Source organism: Vulpes lagopus, chromosome 2 (assembly GCF_018345385.1).
Source record: "Vulpes lagopus strain Blue_001 chromosome 2, ASM1834538v1, whole genome shotgun sequence".
Classification (NCBI taxonomy): domain Eukaryota; kingdom Metazoa; phylum Chordata; class Mammalia; order Carnivora; family Canidae; genus Vulpes; species Vulpes lagopus.
This window is the reverse complement of record NC_054825.1, coordinates 139,282,336-139,297,418: the sequence shown is the minus strand read 5'-3', so window position 1 is coordinate 139,297,418 and position 15,083 is coordinate 139,282,336. Positions and strand designations below refer to the sequence as shown.

Below are 15,083 nucleotides of genomic sequence, written 5' to 3'. Positions count from 1 at the left end.
AATCTTTGGGAATCAGCAAAAGCAGTTCTAAGAGGGAAATTGATAGTGCTATAGGCCTACCTCAAAAAACAAGGAAAATATTGTATAATGAACCTAGCCTTACACTTAAAGGAACTAAAAAAAGAACAGAGTCCAAAGCTGGTAGAAAGAAAAAGTAGAGATCAGTGAAACCAAGACCTGGTTCTTTGAAAAGATAAACTGATAAATCTTTGAGTCTTTCTTTTCTTGACAAGTCGGCTAAAGTCAGAAATACAAAGAATTATAAGAAATTGTTGAAAAATATCTGCCAACCTATTTGACAATCTGGAAGAAATGGATTAATTCCAAGAAACATACAATTTTCCAAAACTAAATCAAGAAGACACAGAAAATCTGAACAAATTACTAGTAGTGAAATTGAATCAGCAGTCAAAAACTCCCAGCAAACCAAAATCAAGGACCAGATGTATTCACAAGTGAATTCTACAAAACACTTAAATAAAAGCTAATACCTATCCTTCTCAAATTATTCCCCCAAAAAACCCAGAAAACTTGTAATTCATCTATGAGGCCAGCATTACTTTGATCCTAGAGTCAGACAAAGATATCATATAAGAAGAAAACTACAAGCCAGTATCGCTGATGAACACAGATGCAAAAATCCTCAACAATAGTACATTTAAAAAATCATTTAGCATGATCAAGTGGAATTTATTCCAGAGATGCAAGTGTGGTTCAATATTCACAAATCAATATATCACATAAACAAGAGGAAGGATAAAAAAAACATGATCATCTCAACAGATGCAGAAAAAGCATTTGACAAACTACAACACCAATTCATGTTAAAACTTCTCCACAACGTAGGGTTAGAGGGAACATACTTCAACATTACTAAAGCCATCTATGACGAATCCACAATGGACATCATACACAATAATGAAAACTGAGGACTCTTCCTCTAAGATCAAAAACAAGACAAAGATGTCCACTCTCACCACTTTTATTCAACATAATATTAGATCCTAGCTGTAGCAATCGCATAAGAAAAAGAAAAGACATCCAAATTCGTAAGGAAGAAGTAAAAAAAAAGCACTATTTGCAGATGACATGATACTATACATAGAAAATGCTAAAGACTTCACCAAAAACCTAGTGAAATTGATAAATGAATTCAGTGAAGTTTCAGGATACAAAATTAATATACAGAAATCTGTTGCATTTCTATACACTAATAATGAAGTAGCAGAAAGAGAAATTAAAAAGACAATCCCATTTGTAATTGCACCAAAAAGAATAAAATACCTATAAATAAATTTAATTAAGGAAGTGAAAGACCTGTATTTTGAAAACTATAAGACACTGATGAAAGAAATTAAAGATGACATGAACAAGTAGTAAGATACACCATGTCCATGGATTGGAAGAATATGGCTAAGGTCTTCATACTACCCAAAGTAATTTACAGATTCATTGCAATCCCTGTCAAAATACCAAGAGCATTTTTCACAGAACTACAAAAAATAATCCTAATCCTCCTAAAACCTGTATGGAATCACAAAAGACCCTGAATAGCCAAAGCAATCTTGAGAAAGAAGAACAAAAGCTGAAGGTATTACAATCCCAGATTTCAAGATTTACTACAAAGGTAAACAAAACGGCATAGTGCTGGCATGTTGATCTAGACACATAGATCAATGGAACAAGATAGAAACCCCAGAAATAAACCAACATCTATTTGGTCAGTTAATCTATGACAAAGGAAGCAAGAATATAAAATGAAGAAAAGGCCATCTCTTCAACAAAAGGTGCTGGGAAAATTGGACAGCTGCCTGCCAAAGAATGAAACAGGACCACTTTCTTACACCACACAGAAACTCAACAGGGATTAAAGACCTAAATGTGAGACCTTTTATGAAAACATAAGCATTGATCTCTTGAAAGGTACTCTTAGCAACATATTAATGGATATGTCCTTCAGGCACAAGAAACAACAGCAAAAATACACTGTTTTGGGACTTCACCAAAATGAAAAGCTTTTTCACAGTAAAAGAAGCCAACAAAATAAAAAGGCAACCTAATGAATAGGAAAAGATATTTGCAAATGTATCGATAAGGGCTTAATATCTAAAATATATAAAGAACTTATACAACTCAACACCAAAAATACAGTGCAATTTTTTAAAAAATGAGCAGAGGATCTGAATAGACATTTTTCCAAAGAAGACAGACAGATGGCCAACAGATGTGTGAAAAGGTGTTCAGCATCACTAATCATTAGGGAAATGCAAACCAAAACCACAATGAGATATTCCCCCACACTTGAGAATGGCTCTCAAGAACTTGACACCAGTCAAGAAACAAGAAATTGTAACAAGTGTTGGTGAGGATGTAAAGAAAAGAGAACCCTCACACACTGCAGTGGGAATGTAAATTGGTGCAACCACCATGGAAAACAGTAGGGAGTTTCCTCAAAATTTTAGAAATACCACAAAATCTAGTAATCCTACCACTGAGTATTTGCCCAAAGAATACAAAAATGCTAATTAAAAAAGATTTATGTACCCGTATGTTTATTGCAACATTATTTACAATAGCCAAGGTATTCAAGAAACCCAAGTGATAATTTTTAGATGGATACACACACACACACACACACACACACACACACACACACACACACACAATGGAGTATTATTCAGCCATTAAAAAGAATAAAATCTTGCTATCTGCAACAACATAAATGGAGCTAGAGATTATAATGCTAAGTAAAATAAGTCACTCAGAGAAAGACAAATGCAATAGGATTTCACTCACTTGTGGAATTTAAAAAACAAATGATCAAGGGAAAAAGTGACAAACCAAGAAATAGACTCTTAAATATAGAGAACAAACTGATGGCAACACCAGCGGAAAAGTGGGTGGAGGATGGGTGAGTTAGGTGATGGAGATTAAGGAATACACTTGCGATGAGCACTAGGTGTTATATGGAAGTGTTGAATCACTATATTATATACCTGAAACTACTCTAACACTGTGTATTAACTACACTGGAATTAAAAACTTGTTAAAAAATAATAAATTTGCTATCTGAAGGAAAAACATGTGTCTGTATGTACATGTGTGTATGTGCACACATGCACACACACTCGGCCATACAAGAAAGTGAGATCTTGCCATTTGTGACAACATGGATGACCTAGAGAGTGTTATGCTAAGTGAAATAAATCAGACTGAGAAAGACAGATTTCATATGATTTAACTTGTACGTGGAAGCTAACAACAACAACAACAAAAAAACAGACCCTTAAATACAGGGAATAACTAGTGGTTGCCAGAGCAGAGGTGGCTGGGAGGATTGGCAAAAAAAAGATGGAGGTACAAATTTCCAGTTATAAAATAAGTAAGTGGTGGAAATGAAAAGCACAGCTAGGGAAAATGGTCAATAATATTGTAATAGCATTGTGTGGTAACAGATGTGGCTTACACTTACCGTGGTGAACACTGAGTAATATATGGAATCATCAAATCTATATATTCTATATTGGCAACTAATATAACATTGTACGTTAATTGTACTTCAATTAAAAAATGAAGATACTGTCTTTTTTCCAGTGGATAGTCTTTCCTCCTTTGTCGAATATTAGTTGACCATAAAGTTGAGGGTCCACTTCTGGGTTCTCTATTCTGTTCCATTGATCTGTGTCTGTTTTTATGCCAGTACCACACTGTCTTGATGACCACAGCTTTGTAGTACAACCTGAAATCTGGTATTGAGATGCCCCCAGCTCTGGTTTTCTTTTTTAATATTCCCCTGGCTATTCGGGGTCTTTTCTGATTCCACACAAATCTTAAAATAATTTTAAAAATGAATAATTTCCTACCTGGCAATACAAATAGAGCTGGGGGAGGGGGCAGTATCCACACAGACATCATTTGCAATGTTACCAAACAAAAATCTATAAATTAACATGTCACTTCAGGGAGTTGGGTCCTAATCAGTCATCATTAGGAAACAGACAAAGGTACATTCCTTGAGAATTATGTAATCCTTGGGTACTCGTACCTGTTAGAGCTCTGGTAGGGTCATTTTATTTCTGAATTCTCATAATTTGTCTTAGTAAATATCACACTGTCATAGTGAGGACACTGATGCTTCCTGTTTCAGCACAACCTAAGAAAGAAGAAAACCCAAGCTCAAATGAACAAGAGTTGTTTTTAAGAAATCAGGCAAGAATTTTGAAGTGTATACTGTTGCTTCTTAAGAAATCAAAGTCCCTTGACCCAAAGGCAGGCATTTCTCCCCAAAGCAGTCGAAGTCTCTCAGCTTACCCTGTAGAACCATGGGTAGGATTTTCTTATAGTTTCTTTTCCCCCCAGATTTGGAACACTAAACTACAACCTGACAGAGAAAGGAAAGATAAGAATGGGGAGGGAGCCTGAGGGATCCCCAGAAATAAGCAGTATTTCTTGAAAAAAAATTCAAAATTCTATCAAGAAGGCTGAATCTTGGAAAAGGAATTTGTTTCGAGATGGTGTATAAAAGGGTCAAGATAATAGAATTATTTGTTACCCCAGAGCCTGGGAGGTAGGTAGTGAAGGAAGGGTGTTCAACCAATGGCTTTGCTGATAGTAGTCTCTGCCTCTCTCTCTCCTTGTGTGTGACTGACTTTTGTTATATTTTCCTCCTAAAATGAGTCTGTTGACATAAAACGTAGTGACTAGTAATAATTACTGCCAACACATTTACAGTGCTTTCAAATTCATATAGTTCCCTTGAGTAATTTCATTAACCCCTGAAGACAAGCTGAGAGAACTTGGCATCATTGTAATATTTATTCAATAAGTGGGAGAACAGACTCTGAACTTGCCCCCTAGAGATGCTAAAAGCAGAATTCAAAACTAGGTCCTCTGACCTCAGATCCTATGCCATGTCCAGAAGTCTCAATGGCATAGTGAAGGGAAGACCATGTGAAGGCTATCATAAGATTATAAAGAACTTCATATTTCTTGGCGGGGGTGCTCAGAATCTAGAAAGGAGGTGCACCCCCAGGAAGTCCTTACAGGAATCCATTAAAGCAGTGTTTCTCTGTGGAATGTTGAAGAACACCAACATTTAAAGAGTAGATGGAGAGAAAGAAACTTATGAACAAAACTTCATTCAAACCTAACACATATGTGGTTATAATCCATTTGCATCTCAGAGAAGGTATCGAGTATCCAGAAGAATTTGGTCTCAGTGATGTAACAAGTCAATATTTTTCATTATAGAATAGGTATGCATTTGCCCTGTTTTCCCCAATGGGGATCAGTCTTTGGTATTAAATGGGAGAGCCATATTCAGAGGTATTTGTTTTAATCCAGTATATTTCTATTCTCCAGAATACAGATATATCTGAACTATAATTAATAACATATCAATGGCACAGCCACTATAAACTACATGACACTATTCTTGACAATGCAAGAAATAAATGGTCAGCCCTTAACCTGCAGTCTTAAATGTAGATTCCCTTTTCTGGTCTAGTTCGTCAGAGTGGTCCTACAAGCTGTGAGTATGGGGGACCCGGGGAAAGCCTTCCTTTCCATTCCACAGCCTCCACACTGCTTCTCAACCCTCACATAGTAGCCTTGCCCCAGCTTATTTGTTAGTATGATTCTCAGTGTTGGAAGTTAGGAAATTCTGCTTGGGACAAAGCAAAAGAAGAAGGGGGAGAAAGGTCAATCAACCATTCAACAAAGAATTAAAGATGAGTTCCCTCGTCTGCAAAATGGTAGAGATGTCAGGCATTTCCCACATTTCCCAGTGCTGCAGTTCCTAACTCTGTTTGCTTTGCTGAGAAGTGATAGCCAATGTTCAATGTGGGAGCTGTTCCCAAAACATTCTGCTCAAGGCCAGGTATGTATACCATCGTGTATGTTAGCAAACATTAGAATGTCTCTGCCTCCTTTTATGGAATTCAACTGACCAACTGATTTATAACCTTGTTACTTTTTTATGTATGCATTTTGTTTTTTGTTTTTAACAGAGAAAAATCTTTGCCGGAAATGCAGTGAAAACTGCAAGACGTGTACTGAATTCCAGAACTGTACAGAATGCAGGGATGGGTTAAGGTAAGAGAGTGAAGGATCTTGTCAAGTCATACAGCCCAGGGAGCTTCTCAATGTAAATAAAATATGTAAATGAATTATCCTCTTACCATCACCTTGGTTTGACTCCCATTCCAACATTTGATTGCTATTTGCATTATCTTTACCATTATATGTGAGAAATTGGATGCCATCTTGGCTAAGAGAGGTTTATAAACCAAATAAAATTTCCTTCAGAAAAGATGGATCAGATACAAGAAAATAAAAATGGCTATTTGAGAGGCTTTCTTAGTGCTTTATGACCGGCAGTGCCCCTGTCAAGGATTACTGTTTGGGTAATACCAATGAATTATATTTAATCCTCCTGATTCATTCCTTTGATGGTCGGAAACTCTTCCCTTATCTTTATTATTTCTCTCCATATAGCCAATCATTCTCTTATCTTAAGTACCTCAGGCTTGGTTCCATTATGCTGTGGTATGCACATAGATTTAACACCTGGAGATGTTTTTCTTGACTGGATGACTTGCTCATTACTGAAGCCAGATAGCTGACAGATTCTGCAGGAGAACAACACAGGGCTCAAATGAACTAGGTAGCCTCTTGATATCCACAGAGAAAGTCAGACCATCCTCTGTTGGGCAAGGAGTTGGACTCTAAATTTACAGAGAGCCGGAAATCTGCTGCACTCAATCTTTTTAAGTCTTGAAAATGTCTCTGTTTCCACCTTTGATTGGAGAGGTGAACTGGGCAGGCTCCAGGCAGGTGATTCTTCATATTAATTAATACCAGAACATCAGGGGGCACCTGGGTGGCTCAATGGTTGACTGCCTGTGGCCGAGTCTTGATCTTGGGGTCCTAAATGAGTCTCCCATTGGGCTCCCAGCAGGGAATCTGCTTCTCCCTCTGCCTATGTCTCTGCCTCTCTCTATCTCTCATGAATGAATAAAATCTTAAAAAAAAAAATCAGAACATCAGGGCCGCTGGTTGGCTCAGTTGGTTGAGCTTCTTCCTTCAGCTCCGGTCAAGATCTCAGGGTCCTGGAATCAAGCCCTGGTTCAGGCTCCTTGCTCAGTGGGGAGTCTGCTTCTACTTCTCTTTCTGCTCCTCCCTCCACTTGTGCATACTCTTCTCTCTCTCTTTCAAATAAATAAAATCTTAAAAATATATATATCTCAGGATATCATTTTCATTTAGATTGTCTTATGGGTTTTTTCATAAGTGCATTCAGTGTTAATTTGCTTAGCACCTTTCATCTTAAGATTTTCAATCTTAATATCAATCTTCTTTTTGGAGGAGCAGATTGGTTTTTTTAATAAAAAAGAAGGGAGACAAGATAGACGGGGGCTCAAACTGTTTTCTACTAATCAGCTATGGGATCAGACACATAACTGGCCCATGAGAAATAAAAGATGATTTATGATTATTTTCTATATGGTTAGTTGACAAATAACAGTCAACTAACACATATTTTGTGTTACGTATATTACATACTATATTCTTACAATAAAGTAAGCCTAGAAAAGAGAAAATATTGGGAAAATTATAAGGAAAATATATTTAGAACACCATACTTTATCAAAAATAATCCACTTATAAATGGGCTCGTGCAGTTCAAACACATGTTGTTCAAGAGCCAAGTCAACTGTATTTCTTAGGGAACATTTTACTGAGTAAGTTAACCAGCACTCCCAATAGAAATACGAGAACCATGTATGTTCATTTTAAATATGGCAGTAGCCACATTAAAAGAAGTAAAAAGATAAGGGTGAAATTTTTTAAAATATTAACCAAATATATTCAAAATATTATCATTTCAACATGTAATCAATATAAAAGACCTAGCAAGATATTTTACATTCTTTTTTGTTGTCATACCAAGTCTTCGAAATCTGGTATGCATTTTACCTCTAAAGTGCATGGCACATCTCAACTTGGAACAGTAGTGTTTGATAAATACTTGATTTCTATTTAGATCTTTACAAAGTTTAGTCAAAGTAGATTTTACATAGCCAGGGTGTTCCAGACTTACTCAGAATTTGGCCAGTCATTGAGCCAAGGGCCAATTTGTAAGATTTAGACTGAAATTAATTAAAACTAAATAAAGTTTAAAATTCCATTCTTGTGCCACACTAACCACATTTGAAGTGCTCGGGAGTCACTGGGGCTCAAGTATGTGGGACAGCACAGTTCTAACCTAGCCAATTTATCACAGAAAGAACCCCGGTGTCCACCCTACCAGGCTGGTTAGCCACTCCACCATTGTGTTTTGGAAGCAGCAGCAGGATTCAGAGTGTACACGGTGCCTGCTCTGTTGCACGACCCACTCTACGTCCATTCCTTCCTCACACAGCACAGCCTCTGTCTCATGCTGAATAAATTCCAACCTCAGAAGGAATGTCCTTTATTAGGAAAACTGGGAAGCTTTAAAAAAAAAAACTTTGATAAGTTTTTTAGGTGGTCCAATTTCCTCCCACGAAAGGATCCATTTAATGCAATGTCCTTTTTTCCAATTCTACAGAAAGGGATTTTCTTTTATTGGCTTTTTAAGTGACATCTGTCCCTGGCCAGTAAGATCTGTGAATGGAGTACACTTTGAGTTATGCTGCCCTCCATCTCTTTGAGATTGCCTGTCTTTTCCTTGCAGGCTTTGAGGGTCAATCATTTTGGCCTCAAGAGACCTGAAAGTTTTTTAATAGTGGCTAAGAACAAAGAAAAGATACATACACATCAAATTGGATGGAAGTAGGTTAAAATGTTAACAAACCTGTTTGGGATCCTTATTTACCTGTTTATTTTCTTTCCAATAGGGAAAAATACATTTTCCTTCTCCAAGTTAGTGTGATCCAAATACAAAGCACACTCAAATAAGATGTGAATTGGAGCAATACCAAGAGTCTAAGAGAATAAAAACCATTTGACCCTGTTGCTTAGATACCCATCTTGTAGAATCCTCTATCTGGTGATACAGAATTACAAGTGCTAACCTATAGTTCCAATCACACTACTGATTCAGTGACCAATATTTGTATATTAAAGGTCATAATTTCTATGTTTTTTTTTAATTTTAAGAATCAATCTGTACACTATGAAAGCTATCACAATTGCTAGAAATTAGAAGAGAGAAAAAATACACATTCCTCATTCAACATCCTGGCAACTACAATAGATACCAAGAGTGCTAAATGGAGAAAACATGGTATAGAGAACACCTGGGAACAATAATACAATTAAGAAGAGTTGGAGTGTTTGGGGATTCAGCAGTATAGATAGGGTCATTTTACTAAATTATTCACTGGAATTCAAAAGAAATTAGGAAATAGAGGCAACATGTATTACAATTGTGTTGTTTTGATGGCAGCCAGTAGGACAACAAAGACCAGAAAAACAAAAATAGCTACTCCTGGGAGTGTAGGCTAGCCAGAGATCACTGTGCCCTTCATTCAGTTGTAATTCATTTTTACCATGTATTCCTATAATTAGAAAACAACTTTGAGATTTATTATATAGTAGGTCTGGATTTCACCAGTGTCAGATGTATATGTTAGGTAATGAGTTTTGTCAATAAATTACTGTTAAGGGATCCCTGGGTGGCGCAGGGATCCCTGGGTGGCGCAGCGGTTTGGCGCTTGTCTTTGGCCCAGGGCGCGATCCTGGAGACCCGGGATCGAATCCCACATCAGGCTCCCGGTGCATGGAGCCTGCTTCTCCCTCTGCCTATGTCTCTGCCTCTCTCTCTCTCTCTGTGACTATCATAAATAAATAAAAATTTAAAAAAATAAAAATAAAAAAATAAATAAATAAATAAATTACTGTTAAGAACACCCAGGTAGTTAAGTTGGGGAACAAAGAAGGGATGTGCCAGCCAGCCGGACACTGAAGAAGAACATCCACAAGGCTTGCAGCACATGCTACAAACCACAGCTGTCATTATAGGCATCAGGAAGGATAAAAAGAAGGGAAGGGGACCATTTCCCCAGCTTTGAAGCTTTGCCAAGCCCCTGGTCTCGGGGAGGAGCTGTATTTGTTGCATATGGAGTTGGGGAGTCATTACCTCTTCACCTTGATCACAGTGTCTGTGTCTGTGTCTTCAGCCTGCAGGGATCCCGGTGTTCCATCACCTGTGAGGATGGGCAGTACTTCAATGGCCAGGACTGTCAGCCCTGCCACCGCTTCTGCGCCACCTGTGCTGGTACCTAGTCCCCCAGCCCTGTTGTTCATTCCCTTGGCTCTGGTTTGGCTTTTGTGGCTTTGTTTTTAGCCATCGCTCATACAAACCCACCAGATACTTGTAAAGTAAATGCTGGAGAAATCCTCTTCTCCCCCAATACCCATGCATGTATTCTCGTAGAGTCAGTCATGTGCACTGGGTCCTTGTTGAGACACTTAAACATCCCAGTGAGGTCTCCTCTTGCCAAAGAGATACAGTGCTTTTGGAAAATGGGTCCAGTTTAAAATGGGAGCAGCCCCCCTCCCCGAGAATGTAAGAAAAAAGCACTGATAGGAAATGGGGACTCTTAACATGACATTTTCACCAGCCACACAAGGAGCAGCACCTTGTGCAAGCTCTTCTGAGATTTTGTTTCTGTTTCTTGCATTTGTCTTGCATTTAAGGGCCAGGCGCTGATGGGTGTATTAACTGCACGGAAGGCTACTTCATGGAGGATGGGAGATGCGTGCAGAGCTGTAGTCTCAGCTACTACTTTGACCACTCTTCAGAGAACGGATACAAATCCTGCAAAAAGTAAGTGGATCAGCCCCCTCAGCCCTAGCACTTGATCACCAAGTTCCTTATTTGACCGCCTCCGTAAATAATACAAAAACAATTATTACTGAGGAAGTAAGTTTCCACATTTTACCTTACCATTTTACATTTTACTGCCCTGCAGCTTTAACCCAACCTACCTTGAATATTTTTGGGGTTTTGTCTCAGGAGCACTTTAAAACCTTGAAAGTAATATTTCTGTTTCAAGGACTGCGTTCCCCCATTTAAAATCAGTCTACCTGCTGGATTTTCTTTAATGTTGTCAAACATAGCAAGTTTGGTAAGAAGAGGTTTCTGTGTCATCTTCAAAGGGAAAATTAAGTTTAAAGCATTATTAAGAGGTTGATAGCAAACATCTTTTCTTGCACACAATGTGTGAAAGCATGAATTATACCTTTTCCCGTAGATGTGATGCTAGCTGTTTGACATGCAACGGTCCAGGCTTCAAGAACTGTACGAGCTGCCTCAGTGGGTATCTCCTAGATTTAGGGACATGTCAGATGGGAGCCATCTGCAAGGACGGTGAGTACAAACTGTTCATTTCGATCCTCTGAGCAAAGGGTCCTCTTTTTACGTTAAGATCAAATATATTTCCACTGAAATAAACTATCAAGCATGAGTCAGATAGAACATGCCCAGTATCTTGTTAGAGCTCATTCATCTTGAATTCACATCCTCACTGGGTTTGGGTTTTGGTTTATTTCTTTTAATTAAAAGGAGAAATAAATTACCTACCATTCCACCGGCAAAGATGGCACTAGTTATGTGGGGGTTTTTTTAATTAACAAATTTTGGGTTTTTTTTTTTAATTTAGAGGTTTAGGCTCACAACAAAATTAAGCAGAAAGTACAGAGATGCCATATATGCCCTGACTGCCCCCGCACCGCAGCACATGCGCGCGCGCGTGCACACACACACACACACTCACACCCCCTCACCCTCTCCCACTTTCAGCCTCCTACACCAAAGTGGTTACATTTGTTATAATCATTATCTCCCAAAGTCCGTGGTTTACATTAACGTTCACTCTTGGTGTTGAACATTCTATGGATTTGGACAAATGTATAAGGGTATGAATCCCTAATTGTAGTTCCATACAGAACACTTTCATGTCCCTAAAAATCCTCTCTACCTTTTCCTCCCTCCCTAATTTTTTTTTCACTGTCTCCATAGATTTTCCTTTTCCAGAACGCTAGGTAGTTGGAATGTAATATGCAATCTTTTCCAATTAGTTTTTTCATGTATTTCTTTCCCATCCTTTGCCATATGTACTATTGACCAGGCTTTTTAGACATCATGCACATGGAGGTTTGTATCCTGCTATTTGTACTCATCATTAGACATAAGCATCCTTGTCTACAAAGTCCCCAGAACCTTCATTTTTAATTGCAGCATAATATTCTATCATGTGAAGATGCCAGTTTATTGCCACTCCTTTTATTGGGATTACTCAAAATTTTGATATGTAAATTATACTCAGATGGTACCTGAATCTTTGATTAAACCTGAAAGGCAAGGAATTAATGATAGACCTACGTGTAGAACTGAAGACTTCTAATTCTAAACATTAATCCATTTACCTTTTCTTTGCACATGTGGCTCTCAACCAAAATGCCAGGACCATACACCTTCCCTGAAGATTCATAGTAAATTGGTCTTGGGGTGCTATCTAAGTGTGGATATTTTTAGAAGCTTCTGAAATGTTTCTAATGTGCATCCAGATTTGGGAATCTCTGGCTTACTCCATTCCCTCTGACAACTTGGCAAATCCAAGTTCTCTCAATCTTCTCACCTCAGCTTCCCCATTTATAAATAAATGAATTTAAGTTATTACAACTTTAACATTTTGTGAACTTTGACCCTTGGTATAATTCACACAGAAGGGTCGCTGAAATGTGAGCCTGAACTTTATGCAGACATGTACCTTAGTAATATAAAAAGAAATCATTTCAAACCATTGTTGTTTTTAAATATCCTTGGATTGTTATGAAAGGAGAATAATAAAGTCTGCATTTGGAACAGTCTTCCTGGACAAGGGCACTTCCCTTGTTTTATTCTTTGTCTTCCACTGAATGGGAAGAAGAGGAAATTTCACAAGAGGTAGAACAGTGCTCTGGGAGAATATGGATTCAGGAGTCAGAATATGGTCATTCATTCCTAGGCTCCAGGTCTCAAGCAGGTGATAAACTTTTCTGGGCCTCACTTCCTTCAATGTAAAAATGAGTAGGCTAATCCTATTGACCTTGTATGGTTATTCTAAAACTTCCTATGCGAAATTTCAAAAAGATGTCTGAAAGAACTGGGCACACGATGGCTCATGTAGATCATTTATGGTCTCATTTCTACAGAGTATCATAGCTGACTTTGCATTTTCATGGTTTCCTGGCTGTAGGGTTGATCTAGCAGGGATGGCACAGACCTACTCAGGCTCTGTTCTCACCGTATAACATGGGCATAGAGGGTTGGGGTGATGGCCCTCCAGGGACTATGGAAATATCACTTTTTACTTAAAAATATGGTTCCCCAATAGCTGGATCTGACCAGACTTTTTAATTAATAACAAAACAGAGGAGTATTTTTCTAAACTCAGAAGATCCACAATCACTTGAAATTTTCACCCATAGCACTTGATGCCAGGCATGGCCACGTTGGTGATATTTTAACTGTGATATTTCTCTAAACCATGATAAATGTGGGATGAGTTATGCCAGATGGCACTTTGGTAGAAGTGGAGTATCCAGGAATGTGGGCAAGAGTAGAAAATGAAGAACCATAATTTGTAATGCGTCCATTTTAGGTCAGCTAAATAATGAGATCACTTATGGCTCACCAGGCTTTTCAGATCACATAGCAATTACATTTATGGGTTTGTAATTTATTCTCTTTCAACGAGTCATATTTCAATGATTCTAAGACATACCTTTTTTTTAACATTTTAACATCTCTGAAATCAGATGCATCTTATAATTTATGGCAGCTTACAATCACTTGTCCAGGAGCTTGATATGACATACTGTCATTGCCTGTGACTTAGTCACAGAGCTGTCTAGTCCACTGAGTAACCACATGGTTACTACTTCTTGTGTTGAATTTAATTATAGTTCAAAATAGCTTCAAAAAATTGTTTAATCTTCAAAGGAAGAGTTTCTGTACAATTACCGAAACAAAACAGCCTGTTATATAACTAATGCTTAACTAATATTTCCATAAGCACAAAGTTAATATTCTAATTGAGGAGACTATTGCGTCACCATGTAGTAAGAAGCATGAAGCATGTTTTTTCTTGATGCCACTTAAAATAGTGATGCATCTAAAATCCAGTGTCTTGGACTCAATGAAATATAGTATAAATGACAGTATACTCTCTGCTCTAGGTAATCCTGAGAAGACAAGTTCCTTGCTTATATTATTATTGATTTCTAATTTATTCTTTTTTCAAATCTTTTTTTCCTTTCATAAATGGACACCAATCACATTTACCACTGGACCGCAATCTCTCTCCTTGAAAAACAATGCTGTTGACTGAAATCACTTTGGGTGGACCAAATTTCCTCCTTGTTGACTGCTCCTCAATGATCTCTTCCAATCCCCCAATCTGCCTCTCTGGCCAATCAAAACCTTCTTCCGTGTGTACATCATGCTGCTCTCGTCCTCAACTCCCCCTCTGTCTTGCTGACTTCCTGGAAAAGCAACGGAAGAGTCCTGGGCCGAAGGAGGCTTCTGTATGCTAGTGAAAAAGAACAATCTGTGCCAGCGGAAGGTTCTTCAACAACTTTGCTGCAAAACATGTACATTCCAAGGCTGAGCGGCCATCCTAGATTTCTTTGTTCCTGTAGACTTATAGATTACTCCATATTATTATTAAAAAGAAAAAAACAAGCAAAAAAAAAAAAAAGCAAGCCACCTCTCTCTTTTTTGCTCTCTTTTTCTCTCTCTTTCAAATTTGTACAGGGAGATGGTGAACTGTTTTGTCAGAACTTAAATGGAAAAAAAAATAAACCTACAACAAGCCTACCTTTTATAACTGGGTGTTTAGTGCTAAACAGCCAGAACCACAGAGACAGTATTGTATGACCAAAGCATTTGATGCCAAAATTTGACGTTAAAGTAATGATTTGATTTCCTGCCCTGGTTTTGAAGGTCCATTTTTTCCCCTTTGCATTTACTTGCTTGTTTCCCCTTTGAGATGCCTAAAAATATCTTTCAAAAACATCACAAGAGCAGACATAGATCAAAATCAAAGAGAAAG

The 15,083-nt window shown here is 37.9% G+C and overlaps 1 protein-coding gene across 8 annotated transcripts in view; it reads left to right on the top strand.

Annotated features, from left to right (window-relative positions):
* Window positions 1-15,083, top strand: part of PCSK5 (proprotein convertase subtilisin/kexin type 5) — a 446,264-nt gene that overhangs the window by 289,213 nt on the left and 141,968 nt on the right. For 7 of the 8 annotated variants that reach the window (XM_041744555.1, XM_041744554.1, XM_041744551.1 and 4 more), the window contains exons 17-20: window positions 6,009-6,093; window positions 10,164-10,261; window positions 10,684-10,813; window positions 11,241-11,356. In XM_041744555.1, the coding sequence (XP_041600489.1) occupies window positions 6,009-6,093; window positions 10,164-10,261; window positions 10,684-10,813; window positions 11,241-11,356 (429 nt within the window). Of the gene's footprint in view, window positions 1-6,008; window positions 6,094-10,163; window positions 10,262-10,683; window positions 10,814-11,240; window positions 11,357-14,523; window positions 14,845-15,083 lie in introns of those variants that run through there. The other variant, XM_041744560.1, reaches the window with a different exon arrangement.